We start from the raw sequence: 14,745 nt of genomic DNA, 5'->3' as shown, positions 1-14,745 counted from the left end.
GCTGGACTTGATGATCTTTGTAGGTCCTGCCTGACTGTTCTGTTCTCTTCTATTCAAACTGTAAAGGTCTGTTGGAGTGCCCCGAGCCCAGAAGTATATCTGGGCTCGTTTCTGAGACCTAGCTGGGTTATGCCAGTACTGGACCTGGCTGGGATTGCATTAATGTTCATCTCAGTCTGTATGGTGTTGTATTTTTGATTCGTGGCCAAATAAGTGTTGATAACGTACCGATGTTTTGGCTGTTGCAGAACAGGCCTGCACAGTGTCAAGGCCTTCTCTGTTTCTCATGCCACCCCCCGCAGCAAGTAGGCTGGGTATGGTGGGAGAAGGGCCCAGCCGAGCTGTGGGATACGCCGTGCCAGATAAAATTATCCTCAGCAACAGAATGGGGGGAGGGTGTGTGTGCGTGCATGAGTGCATGTGTGTCTTTTCAAGGTCTCCGTCTGCTGGTCGGAGGTTATGCGTGATTGCCTTTGCATCCTTTCTGTATTTTTATTTGTTTTCCTTTTCCTTCATTTATTACACTGTTTTTATCTCCAGTTGTTGGTTTTTTTTCTCCTTACTATTGCTCTTACAATTCTCTTCCTCTGGGGGGTGGGGGGGGGAATGAACATTGGGTGGGTGTTTAATTTCTGTCTACCTAACATAATGCCAAAGGAGAACCCAGGAATTAATGGGCACAGGGAAGCAGAGAAGAACCTGTGAGCAAACTGTGGCATTATGTAACAATGGTGATTTACTTTTAGAGGGAAATATAATTAAATTTTCACTATAGTCCAGAAGAAACTCTTAATGAAATCTCATCTTCTGTTGCACTTATGGGTTTTGGAAGAATTTACTCATAAGAGTACTGACACAGTCTCACAGACCAGATAATTAAATTTTTTAAGCTGTTTTACCCTGTTAGGCTAGCCTCCCAGTCAGGTACAATAGTTGCATTACTGAGGGTTGGTCATGTAACTTATGTATCCGTTATCTCTTATGTATCTGTTATGTTTTCTATCAGTGCAATAATTAGCTGTTAATTCTAATTATTATTGTGTTATTAGATGTTCTCTCTTAGGCTTCTGTATCTGCAGGCCTCATGAATTCTACTAAGATTTACCCTTATTTTTTGTGTAGTGTAGGAGTTAGCATTCTAGTACTAGGTGTGCATAGTTTTTCAGTAAGAACGCCAACATCCTGGAGTTCAGGATCCTGCATGGAGGAAGCAGGCCAATTAGTAGGACTGCAGTACTGGACTTCAGGAGCACAGACTTTGGCCTCTTCAGGGACCTACTTGCAGGAATCCCATGGGTTAGGGCTCTAGAAGGCTGGTGTGTGGGTATCCAGGAGAACTGGTTAATATTCAAGCATTGCTTCCTTCAAGCTCTAGATCAGTGCATCCCTGTGAGTGAGAAGCCAAGCAAACGGGGCAGGAGACCTGCATGGATGAGCAAGGAGTAACAAAGGATACAGGAAAGGCAGGTACTGAATGCATTCTTTGCTTCAGTCTCTACTGCTAAGGCATGAATTCCAGACCCTGGAAACAAGAGAGGAAGTCTGGAGAAAGGAGGACTTTCCCTTGGTTGAGGAGGACGGGTTAGAGATTATTTAGGCAAAGTTGATAGCCACAAATCCTTGGGCCCCGATAGGATGCACCCATGAGTGCGGAGGGAACCGGCAGATGTTATTGCTAGGCCACTCTCCATCATCTTTCTAAGGTTGTGGACAACAGGAGAGGTGCCTGAGGACAGGAAGAAAGCCGGTGTCACGCAAGGCTTCAAATGGGGGCAAGGAGGAGGACCCAGGAAACTCCAGGCCAGTCAGCCTCACCTCCATCCCTGAAAGGTGATGGAACAGCTCATCCTGGATGTCCTAGATTAAAGGACAGAGTGCTACTTACAAGCAGCTTAAAAACACATTCTAGAAGAAGAAACATTTATTTTCAAAATTACTTACAGTGACTAAAGGAGTATGTCACCCTTTTAAACTAGAACAGAAGAGACTTTAAAAAAAGGCACACACTTTGTATGGGGAAATTTTCTTTGTTTTTAATTTACAGCAGAAAGAATATAAAGCATTCAGAAAACATTTTCCATATTTTAAGGGCAATTCAAAACATTTTGCATGGTTCCAGCAGCTGAGTTCTTCAACAGATCCATTGATTCAGTGATGCTTTACATGCACGGTTACAAAAATAAAACTTACAAAAGAGAAGACATCTATACTAGTTTTACATGCAAGTCTTGGGGACCCCCCATTGGGCACCAGCTATTGTGTGGAACTGCCATAAGCGTGCATCCAGAGAGGGGGTTCATGTTATATTTTGTATTTCTTTCACACAGTATTACTGCTGTTAAGTGTGTTTCACAAAGGAGCAATTCTATTATCAGAAGACAGAAGATTTGGCTCCTGGCACTTGGGAATTTGAGTTTTCCCGGGAAGCTGCACTTATCTTCTGTGAAAACACAAGTTCCACAATCAAGGGTGAGCAAAATCACTTCACTTCATTGGGAGTCTTTTTAACTCCCCAGTGATACACTGAAGGGTTATGACCCGACACAAGAAAGCACTTGGAAGCTGTACTTAGCTTCAAGCATGCAAGTATTTCTGTTGACCCTATGGAATTGCTTGCATGCCTAACAGCAAGTACATGCTTAAACATTTGGCTGAAGCAGGATCTAGGTTAGTAGATACACCACCAGGCCCATGGATCTGGAAGAGTAATTTGAAATAGCTCTGTATATTACTGAATTGTTTTTATAAATATAGGGAATTAAAATATTTCCACTGAGGTCACTACTCTTGTTAGGAAAAAGGTCAATTCTATATCGTCACATATTGGTTAATGGGAGCAACATTTCTATTTCAGAATGTCAGAGTTATTCCAGTATTAATACAGAGCATTTCTTGTTCATCCCAAAGGAGATTCTTCTTGATTTCCATTTTTGTGTGCGAGGAAAATTTAACATTTAAAGTCCTAATTCCATACAATAAATTGAGTCTATGAGGCTGCCCACAGACACAGTGTGAGAGCCCGACCATTCTTTTTTACTTTTTTTTTTTTTAATTGAATCAGGTCATAAAGCAGCAGTTCAGAAATGTACAAGAGAATTCTGATAATGAGCTATAGCACATCTACTGTAATTCAATGCTGGCAGTGAAAAGAAGTAATTAAAAACAGGTACAATTATAGAAAAGGCACCAAGAGCACTGACCCCAGTTTTTTTTTTTTTTGCCACAATCTTTTTTTTTTTTTTTTTTTTTAACTCTTCTTCTAAAGACACCAGTTTAAAAGTTTCTTATGTGTGAATATTTTTAGGCTTCACAACAAGCCTTGTGTTTAAACATTGCAGTTGGTGGCCGGGATCGAGCAAGAACAACTAATCCAAAACTAACAATCTCAAATTTACACCAGTCCATTCAGAAAATTTAAACTGCCGCTAGCAAACCAGGCACAAAGGAACAGTTTCTGATCTCAGACACATGTACATAATCCACCAGGAGTTACTTCCCTTACATTCCTGTGTAATCAAGATCAGAACCTGGTTCCTATTGTTGAGAATTTGTGACAGTTTTAAGTTAGTACTTTAATGAAAAAAAATAAATCTAATTTCTTTGGCTCCTCACTATGTGGAAATAGCAATATACCATGACACCCCTACAAGATCCGTTTGCATCTTTTTTTATTTTTTTTAAATTTTTTTGTGCAATTTTTATTAGATTTTCTGACTTCCAGCAGGAGATATGAAAATGTGAAACATATTTTCTACTTTCATACTATTTCTTTTTTTGTTTTTGTTTTTCATTTTATGTTCATTCTAAGTGTTCTTTATTGGAGTGAGTGTATGGTGTTAAGCTAGATATGCTTTTTTGTACTCTTATGATTATCTGCTTTGCAAAAGTAACTTAATTTTCTTAAGCAATATTAGCATTCACATTACTTGGCACCATTGGCAAAAAAAAAAAAGGGGGCGGGAAGGAGGAAGAAGGAAGGAATAAATAAATGAAATTCAACCAAACCAAACCAAACTCCTGGTAGCCAAAATCAAATGTAAACATATCTTTTTTTTTCTTTTTTTTTTTTTTTTAAAGTAATGTTGCTCTGCCTTTTTTTCCTAAGTCTAAATACAGTAGCTCTTTTTTGCCATTTAGTCATGCTTTAGCAAAAATGTTCTTCTAAAGAACATTTAAAATAAAGTTTCTTATAGTGAAATAAAGTTTTTGTTTCATTTTACAGACCATAGCCACTAATGCTTTGCTTTTGTTCATTTCTTTTTCTTGAGTTCATGCACATATCTCTTTGTTTTAATATATACAATATGTACAAACAATACATCCACACTCTTCTCGTTCATTCAGACAAAACTATACAAATAATAATTTTATCTTGCCAAGTTATTGACCCTTTATGAATAAAATATTTAGTAATTAATCAATATATTCCCTTTCAAATATTTTGTCATTTTCCATTTCTACCTTCTATATATACAGAAACTGCCCAGATTTGATGAAATAGCCAAAATAAGAAATTTACTGGCCAGAATGCAGCACCACTCTGATCTTTAGGTGGTATAAAATGTCCAGGCAACATATGTATGTGACTCTGCAAAATGACAAGAGGTTTGACAGTTACTTAAGATAAAAAGCTACACGTCTTACAAATTATTTCAAGAACTTAAAATAATAGCACATGAAAGTAAGGCTAGAAAATAAAGTGCTGAATATGAGAAAAAGTACATGACAATTGATATGTTTTTGCAGGTTCTAGTAAAAAAATACCAAAAAGAAACTTTTTAAAACTTGCTTAAGTTGCTCTCTCTGTTTCTCATGCATTACCCGTTTATCTCAAATACCAACCCCTTCTGTAAGTTCCCACGGGATGTATTAAAAACCTGCAGATTTAAAAAGTTGCATTAAGTGTGCTGTAGAGATTTAAAAGAAACACAAAGGACAGAAGAGCGAAGGAAATGAGGATGCATGGACCCAATAAAGATGTACTGATCTAAGCCCCTCCACTGAGACTCTCAAAGCTTCAGTTTCTTGGAGATGACTGACAAGTGCAGGAACAACATTCTTGTGTTGCTTGTGCATTCCCACCTTTTCTTAACAATATTTTTGGTATAATATTTGTACAGTTCCACATGTTGTTCAATACAGCCCTATATGAAAAGGATAAATAATCGCTTCTTCCGTCTTGGAGAATGAAGCAACTCACAAATTCTTCCTGGTGTCTCTTTTTTTTTCTATGATCCAACAGAAGATTGAGTTCCAAGATGTCTTGCTGAACAAATTAAAAGTTGTCCATGAAAGTGCAAATGCAATGACCAAAACATTACTGTTAAAATCCTGCAGATGGTATTTCCAGAACTGCAGTGGGTATTTTTGTTGTTGTTGCATGTCTCTGCTAAAAACAGAAAATGAAAACAGTCTGAAAAGCAATGTCACATTGCTACGGGATGCTGCTGTGTATCTTCAAGTTCCTTGGCCTTTTTCAATTCTTTCACTCTGAAAAAACAAAGAGGAGCTATATAACATGTCTATTCCAAAAACTTTTTCAAGATAGAAAAATCAAGATGATTCCTCCCTTTAACCTCCAGTGTAAAAGAGCCACCTCCCAGAGAAATGACAGGAAGGTAGTATGCTCTTGACACTGTAAACAGTTGGAAGCGCATGAGGGAACAGTAGAAATCTGAGAAAAACGCACATTTGGAAATGTATACTAATTTCTAGCTAATGAGTTTTCATGTTACATGTAAATACAACGTGCCTCATTGTGGTATTGTTCTATTTAATTGCCCCCCCCCCCCCCCCCCCTTTCTTATCATTAACTGATTGTGTAGTTGCCTGCTATTGCAGCTGTTATGGTAAAGTGGCTTTTCAGTGTTAACTTCTTTTCTCTGTAAACCACTGAATCATGGGACAATTTCATGTTATGCCCGGCCCAGTGGGGGGAAAATCAATCAAACTTAGAGGGGAAGCCTGATGTTAATAGGCACAGAATTTCATGTAAATGAGTGTTTATATGTGAGTAAAAGGATCTGGTAGGGTATGAAGAAAGGTTACTTCACACTTATTCTAGCTTCTGTTCACTGTAGTCTCTAGTACTTTGGTAGTGGTAGTAGATACATGTTTTTTCACAGCCAGTAGTAGAGGACATTGCATGCCAAAGGAGACGAAGTGGAAGGGTTACTCTCCCTTGATGTGGCCTGATACTTCATTCTCCACCCTTTAAAATCCATGCAATACATTACCTCCCTCTAGCACTTGTCTGTATAAGAACCAAATCATCACTGAAAGCTGAAATAGTTAATAAGTAAATTAAAAAGATGAAGAGAAGTGAATAACTTCAGTCCCATCAAATAAAGTAGGATTCTGCATTGGTGCTGGCATAGCAGTAATTCTCTGCTCAGGCTCACAAACTGGCTGCATGTCAGTGAAGGCTGCCTGCAGAGGAGCCAAACCAAATCCAGAAGGGCTTCCTGTGCTGCCCCTAAACCTGAAGGCAGGTGCCCAGCTGAGCTTGGGCAACCTGGCTCTGCCTCATTCTGCGGGGTGCTCCTTTCCATGGTGCAAGACCTCTGCCACCTGCCTGCTTCCACATGCCTTTCCTCCTTTACCACAAGGGGAGACCTGCCCTAAAAGGAGTAGAAGACAGCTTAAGTTGATTTAGCTGACTATGTACATGCCCAATTACTCTAGCTAAAACTTCAAAGGACAAGTGACAAAGGCGTGGTGCAAAGAATCATGTCAGAGCTGCAAACCTATGAAACAGAATCCAACTAAAATTGATTTAATTTAACAAAGTCTAAGCAAATATAATTTAGATACTAAGAGATGTCAAAAGAGCTAAGCAGCACGAATGTCAGTTTGTAGCCTCTTTAGGTACTCATACATTATCTTTTGTCTCTTTCACCAGCTTGGTAATACAAAAACATGATGAAGGCTATAATCTGACCTCTAGATTTGGCCTATAAATATACCTCCTATTTTTTTTTAATTTATTTTTCTGCATGTACAATTAAACATACTCAGGAGGAGCTGGTTGTTTTTAACTCCCAGGTTTAGATTACTCAAAGCTCTAGCACTCAAAGGCACTATCTTAATGCGTGAAACTGGGGGAAACTGGAGTCAACGAAGAAATCATGCTGACCAACACGAGTAAGGTCAGACCTTTGCTGCTTACCTCAAACTGTTGGAGAATATCATGTCTGGAAAGTTAGAGGGCTCTGCCAGTCTAAATGCACATGCCATTTTCAGAGCCTGAAGACGTACCTTTAAGAGGCTATGGCACTCTTCTGAAATCCAAGTCAGGCAGAGAGAATGTCTCAATACAGCTCCCCCAGATGCCAGGAAGTACTCTGATCTTCAGGCTGAGGAAAGGGCAAGGCAGGAAGCAGTAGCACCAATTCTGATTTCCTATTTGGGTACTGCTGTGCCGAGCCAAAATTCCTAATACAATTTTACAGTGAAATTTTCAGAAAAATTCTGGCTTTATACAAGGTACTATATAAAAGACCCTGCTGATGTGAGGGGAGTGAGGACTTCAGCATCGAACAAAAGACAACGAGCCTGTTTGCTCCTAGTGGGTTAGGATGTCTCATGGCGTTACCTGCTTGTTAAGTCCGCATCATCCTTTCATTAAAGGAAACATATGAGGGCTGTTGCAGTGAACTGAAAATGCTCGCAAATGACAAATTGATCATTTTTAGTATATTTAGTTTTATTTTTTTGTAACAACTCGGTCTTGAAATTATTAATGTTTCCATTACTGCACCACTTAGAAGCAGAAGTTGAACCAAAATAATTGCTGTGCTAAAAAAAGTATGCATGTGTGCAGTAAACTATTTTTAATGTTTAGATTAATTATATATATGTTCAAGATACCATCTATTAATGCATGATATGCAGTGCAACTTCCAAGTGTTTTCTGTTGCACTTCAGTACCACAATGTAAAATTAAACTGTTATTGTAGATCTTACTGAGAACATGCACATTATTTAAGCTGTTGGCTCTTTCACCAAGACATGCTATACCTTAGTTTAGCACTTCAACATGCAAAGTCTATGCTAACAAAGCACTTTTGCAGGAAGAACGCAAGACATGCTTTGCTGCAAACTTCAACCTACAGCATGCAATATCTGTACTGGTGCAGACCTATTGAATCTGTTTAACTGGAACGGAACATACATGCCAATGCAAGTTAATTACTATACCACTCAACAAACATTTGCACTAGTACAGATCTATTGAGAAATATGCAATGCCTTCCTTGGTCAAATGTGTTTTACATTGATTTGCAGATTTTCAGGCTTATAAAAATTTTGCAAGTGCAATAATAATTACTGCTTAAAAAAAAAGAAAAAAAAACAAGAACATACTAGTATTGAATTTCCCTACAGTAGGGTTACAGCCTTTGAAAATCTGTCATGGGTACCATTACTGAAACATGCTGCTTAGTATATAATGAAACAAACCATGTATTCCAGAGCATTTATAATCTTATGCTTCACGATGATCATCATCCAAACTTATTAAGTTACCACATTTGTTTTTATTAAACTAACCTGTGTTTAGTATACATAATCGGGCAGTTGTTACATTAAAAATGGGAGTGCAGGTAGGTACTAGGAATCATTTATTTGTATAGTGTACTGCACAGTAGGTAGTAAGACCCACAGCCTACAGCTGTGGATCTCTCATCCTCGCTCTGAAGAGCAAGGTCCAGGAAAGCCCTGGGCTGGCACCAAGAAGCCTGAGAAGGTGGTCTCCCCTCTCCTGGCAGCAGGCTAAAGGCAGCCCTGCTCTGCTGTGGGATCTGCGGCGTAGCACAGAGAGTGGAACTGAAGCAACTCTTAACTGCTACCAATAACTGAGCAAATTCATGGGCAGAGTGACACTTGGAAAGCACTGAAGTATTGTGAATGCCCTGCTTCTTTCCCAAACCAGGGCCACATATGAAGTGCCAGAACCAGTGCATGCATTAAGCTATATACCAGATTAATGTAATTTATTTATCATTTTAAATAACTGTATTCTTAAACAAGACACTGAATTGTTATACCAAGAGAACTTAAAGCTAATTATTTTCAACCAATTAATTCTTTATTGGAGTGTCTATGCTGTAACTCTTCCTGTGATTTAACACAAATTTTTAGTCCTCATTTAGCACTTCATTTTTCTTTTTGAGAAAGTTCCTTATTCAGTGGTATATTGATTTGACTTCATTACTGCAATATAAAGTTGTCAACATGAGTGTGGGGTTGGTATCCCCTCTTCGCTAACCCTTTGTGTAATAAAACCCCTAGAATTCCAAATGCAGTTAAAAAGTAATTTGATCAGGGAAAAACTCTGGACAGATCAGGACCCTTGAAAATAAAAATCTACTGAGTGAGAGCTACTAGGACAGCATTTAAGTGAACAGTATAGCACTGCCTTCGCGCTAGAAGACAATCTACCTTCGTTGCTCTTTTTCCACTCTCAAAATTCGGATAGGGGAGAAGGGCCAAAGTGTAGCATCCATAGTTACAAGCATTAATAAACTACTCTAGGTGGAAGCACACTAACAGATTTTATAGAACAGTACAGACTATTGCAGCAGAGAAGGATGTTCTTAGAGATGTTCCAGTTCAGTTTGGTAGACAGTGAGACTTTTTTGCTTTAATAACAGAAAACCAAGAGCTGAGAGCACATCATACCAGCAGGCCATGTGCTATGGATGGTATACAAATCTTGCTAGATAGCTACAGGCACCAGTGTGCTGGTTTAGATCACTTCTGAAAGCACTTCCAGTTACATGGGGACTGGAGGTGAGGACAGTTCAAGTGATAACATGGCTGCAATCCAGAGCACACCAGGAAAGGTATCAGGCTATGTCTGTTGCAACACTCCAAACAAGAAGTACCATCCTACTTCAATAGCTACTGAAACCATGCACAGAATTACAAGGACTATAAGTTTGCTTTTGCACTGATGAAGCCTTCAGCAAAAACCTCCTCAAATAACATTTCATCTAGATGGTAAACACTTCTAAAGTACAAGGTCATTCCCTCAGCAATTGCTGAAGAGCTGATGGACGGAGAAAGCACGTGCAATAGAGATGATCACTGCTAAGGTGTCTGAATCACGGCCATGGTACTGACTTACGAAAAGGGACAAGAAGATGGTTTCACCTATGAGCTTCCAGCCCTGACACTCAGGAGCTACGTCCCAGTTCCCAAATTCCAGCCAGACCAAGCTTCTGCCCTTTGAACTGTGTTACTTACTTGGACACCATACAAGGAGGCTGCATCATTATGTGCTGAAGCAATGTAGAAAGCAACAGCCCCAGAAGCGAGCAGCAACTTCTCTCCCCACGTACCCTCCCCGAGTCTTGTATGGGAGTGTGTCAGCAAATGAATTAGGCCTACTTAGAAAGAATTTCAGCAAACAATGGCTTCATGGGTAAAGCATAACACAAAGCTGCTTCATCAAATTTACTCCATAATGCCCAGCCAGGGAAATGTTTAATGAATCTGTGAGTTTTACAGCAGTAAGTTCTGGCAATGCTGATCAGTGTAACAGACAGGGTGCAGGAGCCAGAGTAGTCTTTCTGGTTAGTTACCTGTTGCTCTGAGAGCTGAAATAGCCTGTGGGACATTTAAGAAAAGGGAGCTCTTGCCTTTTTCCAGATATCTCATTTGGGTTGCAAAACAAAAAAGACAGAAAGGCCCAATAAGAATGACACCCCAGAGCATGCGGTCTGCAATTTAACACACACATTTGAGCTCCAAACACATTCAGCCCCTGCAAGAGGTAAATGAAAAAAGAAATTACTTTGAAAAATTTTGTTGCATGTAGTGTCGCATATCCCAGTACTTTTTCTCACGTTATCCTAAACTTGAGCAAAGTGGACTTTTCAATCCCTTATAACATTCCCCCATTCTCAATCTCATTTAGAAGCATAAAAACCTAGTTACTTAAATGAAATTGCTGCTGCACAGCATGTATTAAAAATGTATTAAAAAAATACAAGTCCTAGTTGCACAGGAGTAGAAGGAGGTTCGTTGCTGAAATGCCAAGAAAGGGAAGGTTATGCAGACAACAACAAAATATAGGAAATGTTGTTTACTCAGGTAGAAAATAAAGTTATACTTACCGGAGAAAATGAATTCAGGTGTTATGTGCACGCTCCCCACACCGGAGAGCAGCATTTAATCAAGTAAGAAATGAGGTAGGGGGAAGGGGAATCTACTTATAAACGAAAGATGCCATAAGTGAATACATTCCTTTTTACTTATCATCGATAACAACTGCACTTGTTCTGCCCCAGAGAGAACTTAAGCTTTGCTGCAGGCAGAAAGTGATCAGCCACCAGTATGAAGAGACTTGCTCCTTGTGCTCTGCTCTAGATCACCTGCCTACTGAGAGGCAAAAGGGGTAACAGCTCAAGCAGACATATTTCTGTTCACATCCTGATTCTGGACTACAAACAAAGGTCTCTTTCACAGGAAGCTACAGAGGATGGCTTAACAGATGAGCAGGGACAACTCTGCATAGCAAGCATTGGTCAGCTGAAATATGTCCACTGGACTAAATTCCTCTGAGAAGTAAAACTATTACTTAAAGGCAATAATAACTGGATTTTTTTTTTCCTTCTATAAAGTCTTTTAACTTCTACTGCATGATGATCTTGAAGGTCTCTTCCAACCTTAATGATTCTATGATTCTAAGATAGCAAATTTAGTCTCAAGTTGGAAAATAAAATGTCACCCCTTCCCTCCCTTTACTGATCATGGTTTAATATAACCCAAATCAATCCAGAAAAAATAATGAAAACCTCTTTTCAAATTGATCTCAAACTGAAACATGGAAGCAAACTCTTATCTGCATATGCACACTACGTGAGCACAATGTCTGTGTACAGAATACGTCAACTTCGTACATTACAGACATTCCTTCAGCATGTATGGATAAGCCAGCGTGCCCCAAAATACTTTTCATATGTGCATGCATAAACTGCATATGCACATATGTTGTACATGAACTCAAAGCAGCAAAAAAATGACTGGCCATAACAAACTTATTTCAGCAGAACAGCAGTTGATAGACTTTGTGATGTTTTATAGCTAATGTTTTCCAGATAATGAGAGAAAGTACATTTAAGCGGAACAAGTTAATTTAGCATGATTGAAACTGTTTTCCTGATTCATGTTTCTTCAATGATGTGCATTAGAGGTGAACCCAGATGCCTGCATTACTGGCTGGGTCCCACTGTAAGAATGTACAGAATGACAAATCACTGCCTTAAAAATAAAACACGGACCTACTGGGAAAGGGAGAATATTAGCAGTATATTTTACTTATACCTATGTACATAAATACATTTGCCTGCAATGTATTCTTGTATTATTAAATACCAACTGAATGCTATTCCTATAAGCTCCTCACTTCACCAGCAGACATCCCTGTGAAGCCCAACAGAGGAGTATGAGAAAATTTGACACATACTACCACAGGATATCAAGGATTGCTCTTACAGCATTTTATCTGTAAAACAGAATTCATTACTGTATTTTCTTTGGAAGAGCTCTCAGTGCTAGAAACTGTCACTGCAGACAATGGTAATAAAGCTAAGGACAGATCACTAAAACACATGTAGGAATAGTTTTTTGCTTATACCTTGTTTTTCTTGCCATTGGCTAAAAGAAATTTTAATCCAGTCAATTTTTCTCACAGATTCTACTTTTACCGAAACTTTCAACAGCAGTTCTAACAGCTGAATGTTACTGTACACAAAACCTGAGGTAACAGTGTGAAGCCACACACAATTCAAAGAACAACATAACTGAAGTTCTGGGCTTCTTTTAGATCATCTACCCGAGCCATTAAGCCTTCTCCTGGGAGTGGCAACTTCCTGATTTCCTGATGTATCCCACATCGTTTGCCACTCAAGGCAAGACTTGCATATGCTACTAAACTTTCAGAATCTGTACATCTGCTTTCTGGTAATTTTTGATTTGCTTTTACAAACACAAAGTCTTAAGGTGCAACAACTAATTGGCCAATACTGGTGACTGGCCTGCCAAAGGGATCTTGAGCTGAGTCACCATGCCTACGGAGCATGCCCTTGGGATGGCTTTCCCTGGCTTTGCTCATGCCCAGGGAGCTGGGTGCTAGCTGTGTACCTGCACCCTGCACTTGCTTCTCCAATGCTATCTGGGTGCTCAGTCTCCCTGTGGAGCACCCAATACAATACAGCAGCTATGCTGCTGTTTTCCATCCCATACACGTGCACTAACAAAAGACTGAAACACATCATGTAGTGTTGATATGTATTCACAGAATATTCTTTATTGTCCACCAACCATTCACTTAACTAGCAAGCTTTCAAAATGCATGTACTGAGGTCTCACATATAGACTGCTCTTCACTGTCTCCTGTACTAGTTCACTGACCACGTAACACAAATCAGCTTTAGTATATCTTGAGACTGCAGCATGCATCTGCTCTCCAACTCAGACTCCTCGTCTTGAATGGAAAGGCACACAAGGACAATTGCTTTACTTGTCTGTGTTCAAGTCATACATCGCACTTTTTCAGTTTTGAATGCAACTAGCCCACTTTGGTATGCACATTTTAAGTTTAAATCGTTTTTCCTATTCACGGAACAAAGGTCTTAAAATATATCCCCCTCATGCTTGATGCGCAAAAGTCATACATGGTGCTGCTAGTGGGGAACGCAGTGTAGCTTCCAGCTTGTGCAGCACCCAGGGTTGCAGCATGCACCCTGACCTCATAGTGGGGCTTTCTGCTGGCATCCCAAGCCTACGGACAGCGAGGCAGAGGCACCCACATCTGGGGCACAGCAGGAATCATGCAGGCATGCCTGCACATGGCCAGTCCCATCAGGTTAGCAGAAACTCCCTGGAGAGAAGGAAGACTGAGAAGAGAGCACCAAAACTGCAAAAACAGGAAAGGCTGGAAGCTATGCTAGTTGTTTTCTTACACACTGTGTGTCCTGCTCTACCGGTAGCTTAAGAAAATATCATCATTTGTCTGCAGCATTCATTACTGTCCTACGGCATATGGTAGCTGACCCCAAAATTAAAGATAGTTAAACTTGTCTACTTTTATAAAAAAGAGATCAACACTTACTAATACCCTTACAACAAAGATAGGTTGACTTATCTAATCAGAATGGCTTTTTTTTAAAGTTACTTACAGTGATTTGTTTTCAAACCCAAATTATGTTCCCCTTCCCCCCCCCCCCCCAAGAGGCCTTTGAAACCATACACACAACTGTAGACCAAAAAGCACCAGCCTTAATTAAACCCAAAGAATCAGATTAGTAAAAACAAGCCACCCAGGTGGCCCACCATTAAGAGAATGCAAGCTATTTTTACACTGTTCCCGATTAAACCTATATTAGATGAAACATACATTAACATAAGCCATAAAAGCTGGATCTATGGCGTTCTGGCTAGCAAATTCTGGCACAGCACTGGTGCCTCTGCAGTCAAGAGCAACATTTCTCTTCCTCCATCAGGGCAAAATCCATCAAAGCAAGGACTTAAAAAATTAAGGCACATCTGGGCCTTTATTCCCATTTCAAGCCATTCTTGTTTCATTGGTTGTTATTAAAAACCCCAAATTGTTACTTGCAAAAATCTGAGAATATGCAACAAAAATGGTGAAGAGACATCCTAGTTTTGAAAGAAACATGATTTGTTATTGCTTCTTTATTAGGCTCAATAGTTAAACCAGTAATGATGCCTCCAGGA

At 39.5% G+C, this 14,745-nt stretch overlaps 1 protein-coding gene across 6 annotated transcripts in view; it reads right to left on the bottom strand.

The window, feature by feature from the left end:
- Window positions 1-2,007: 2,007 nt before the first annotated feature.
- CAMTA1 (calmodulin binding transcription activator 1) overlaps window positions 2,008-14,745 on the bottom strand; it is a 376,339-nt gene continuing 363,601 nt past the window's right edge. For 3 of the 6 annotated variants that reach the window (XM_066982029.1, XM_066982028.1, XM_066982031.1), the window contains one exon: window positions 2,008-5,490. In XM_066982029.1, the coding sequence (XP_066838130.1) occupies window positions 5,458-5,490 (33 nt within the window). In that variant the 3' untranslated portion in view covers window positions 2,008-5,457. Of the gene's footprint in view, window positions 5,491-10,586; window positions 10,769-14,745 lie in introns of all 6 variants that reach the window. The other 3 variants (XM_066982026.1, XM_066982027.1, XM_066982030.1) reach the window with 2 other exon arrangements.

This window comes from Anser cygnoides, chromosome 23 (assembly GCF_040182565.1).
Source record: "Anser cygnoides isolate HZ-2024a breed goose chromosome 23, Taihu_goose_T2T_genome, whole genome shotgun sequence".
Classification (NCBI taxonomy): domain Eukaryota; kingdom Metazoa; phylum Chordata; class Aves; order Anseriformes; family Anatidae; genus Anser; species Anser cygnoides.
The sequence above is the reverse complement of the archived record's forward strand: the minus strand, read 5'-3'. Positions and strand labels throughout refer to the sequence as shown.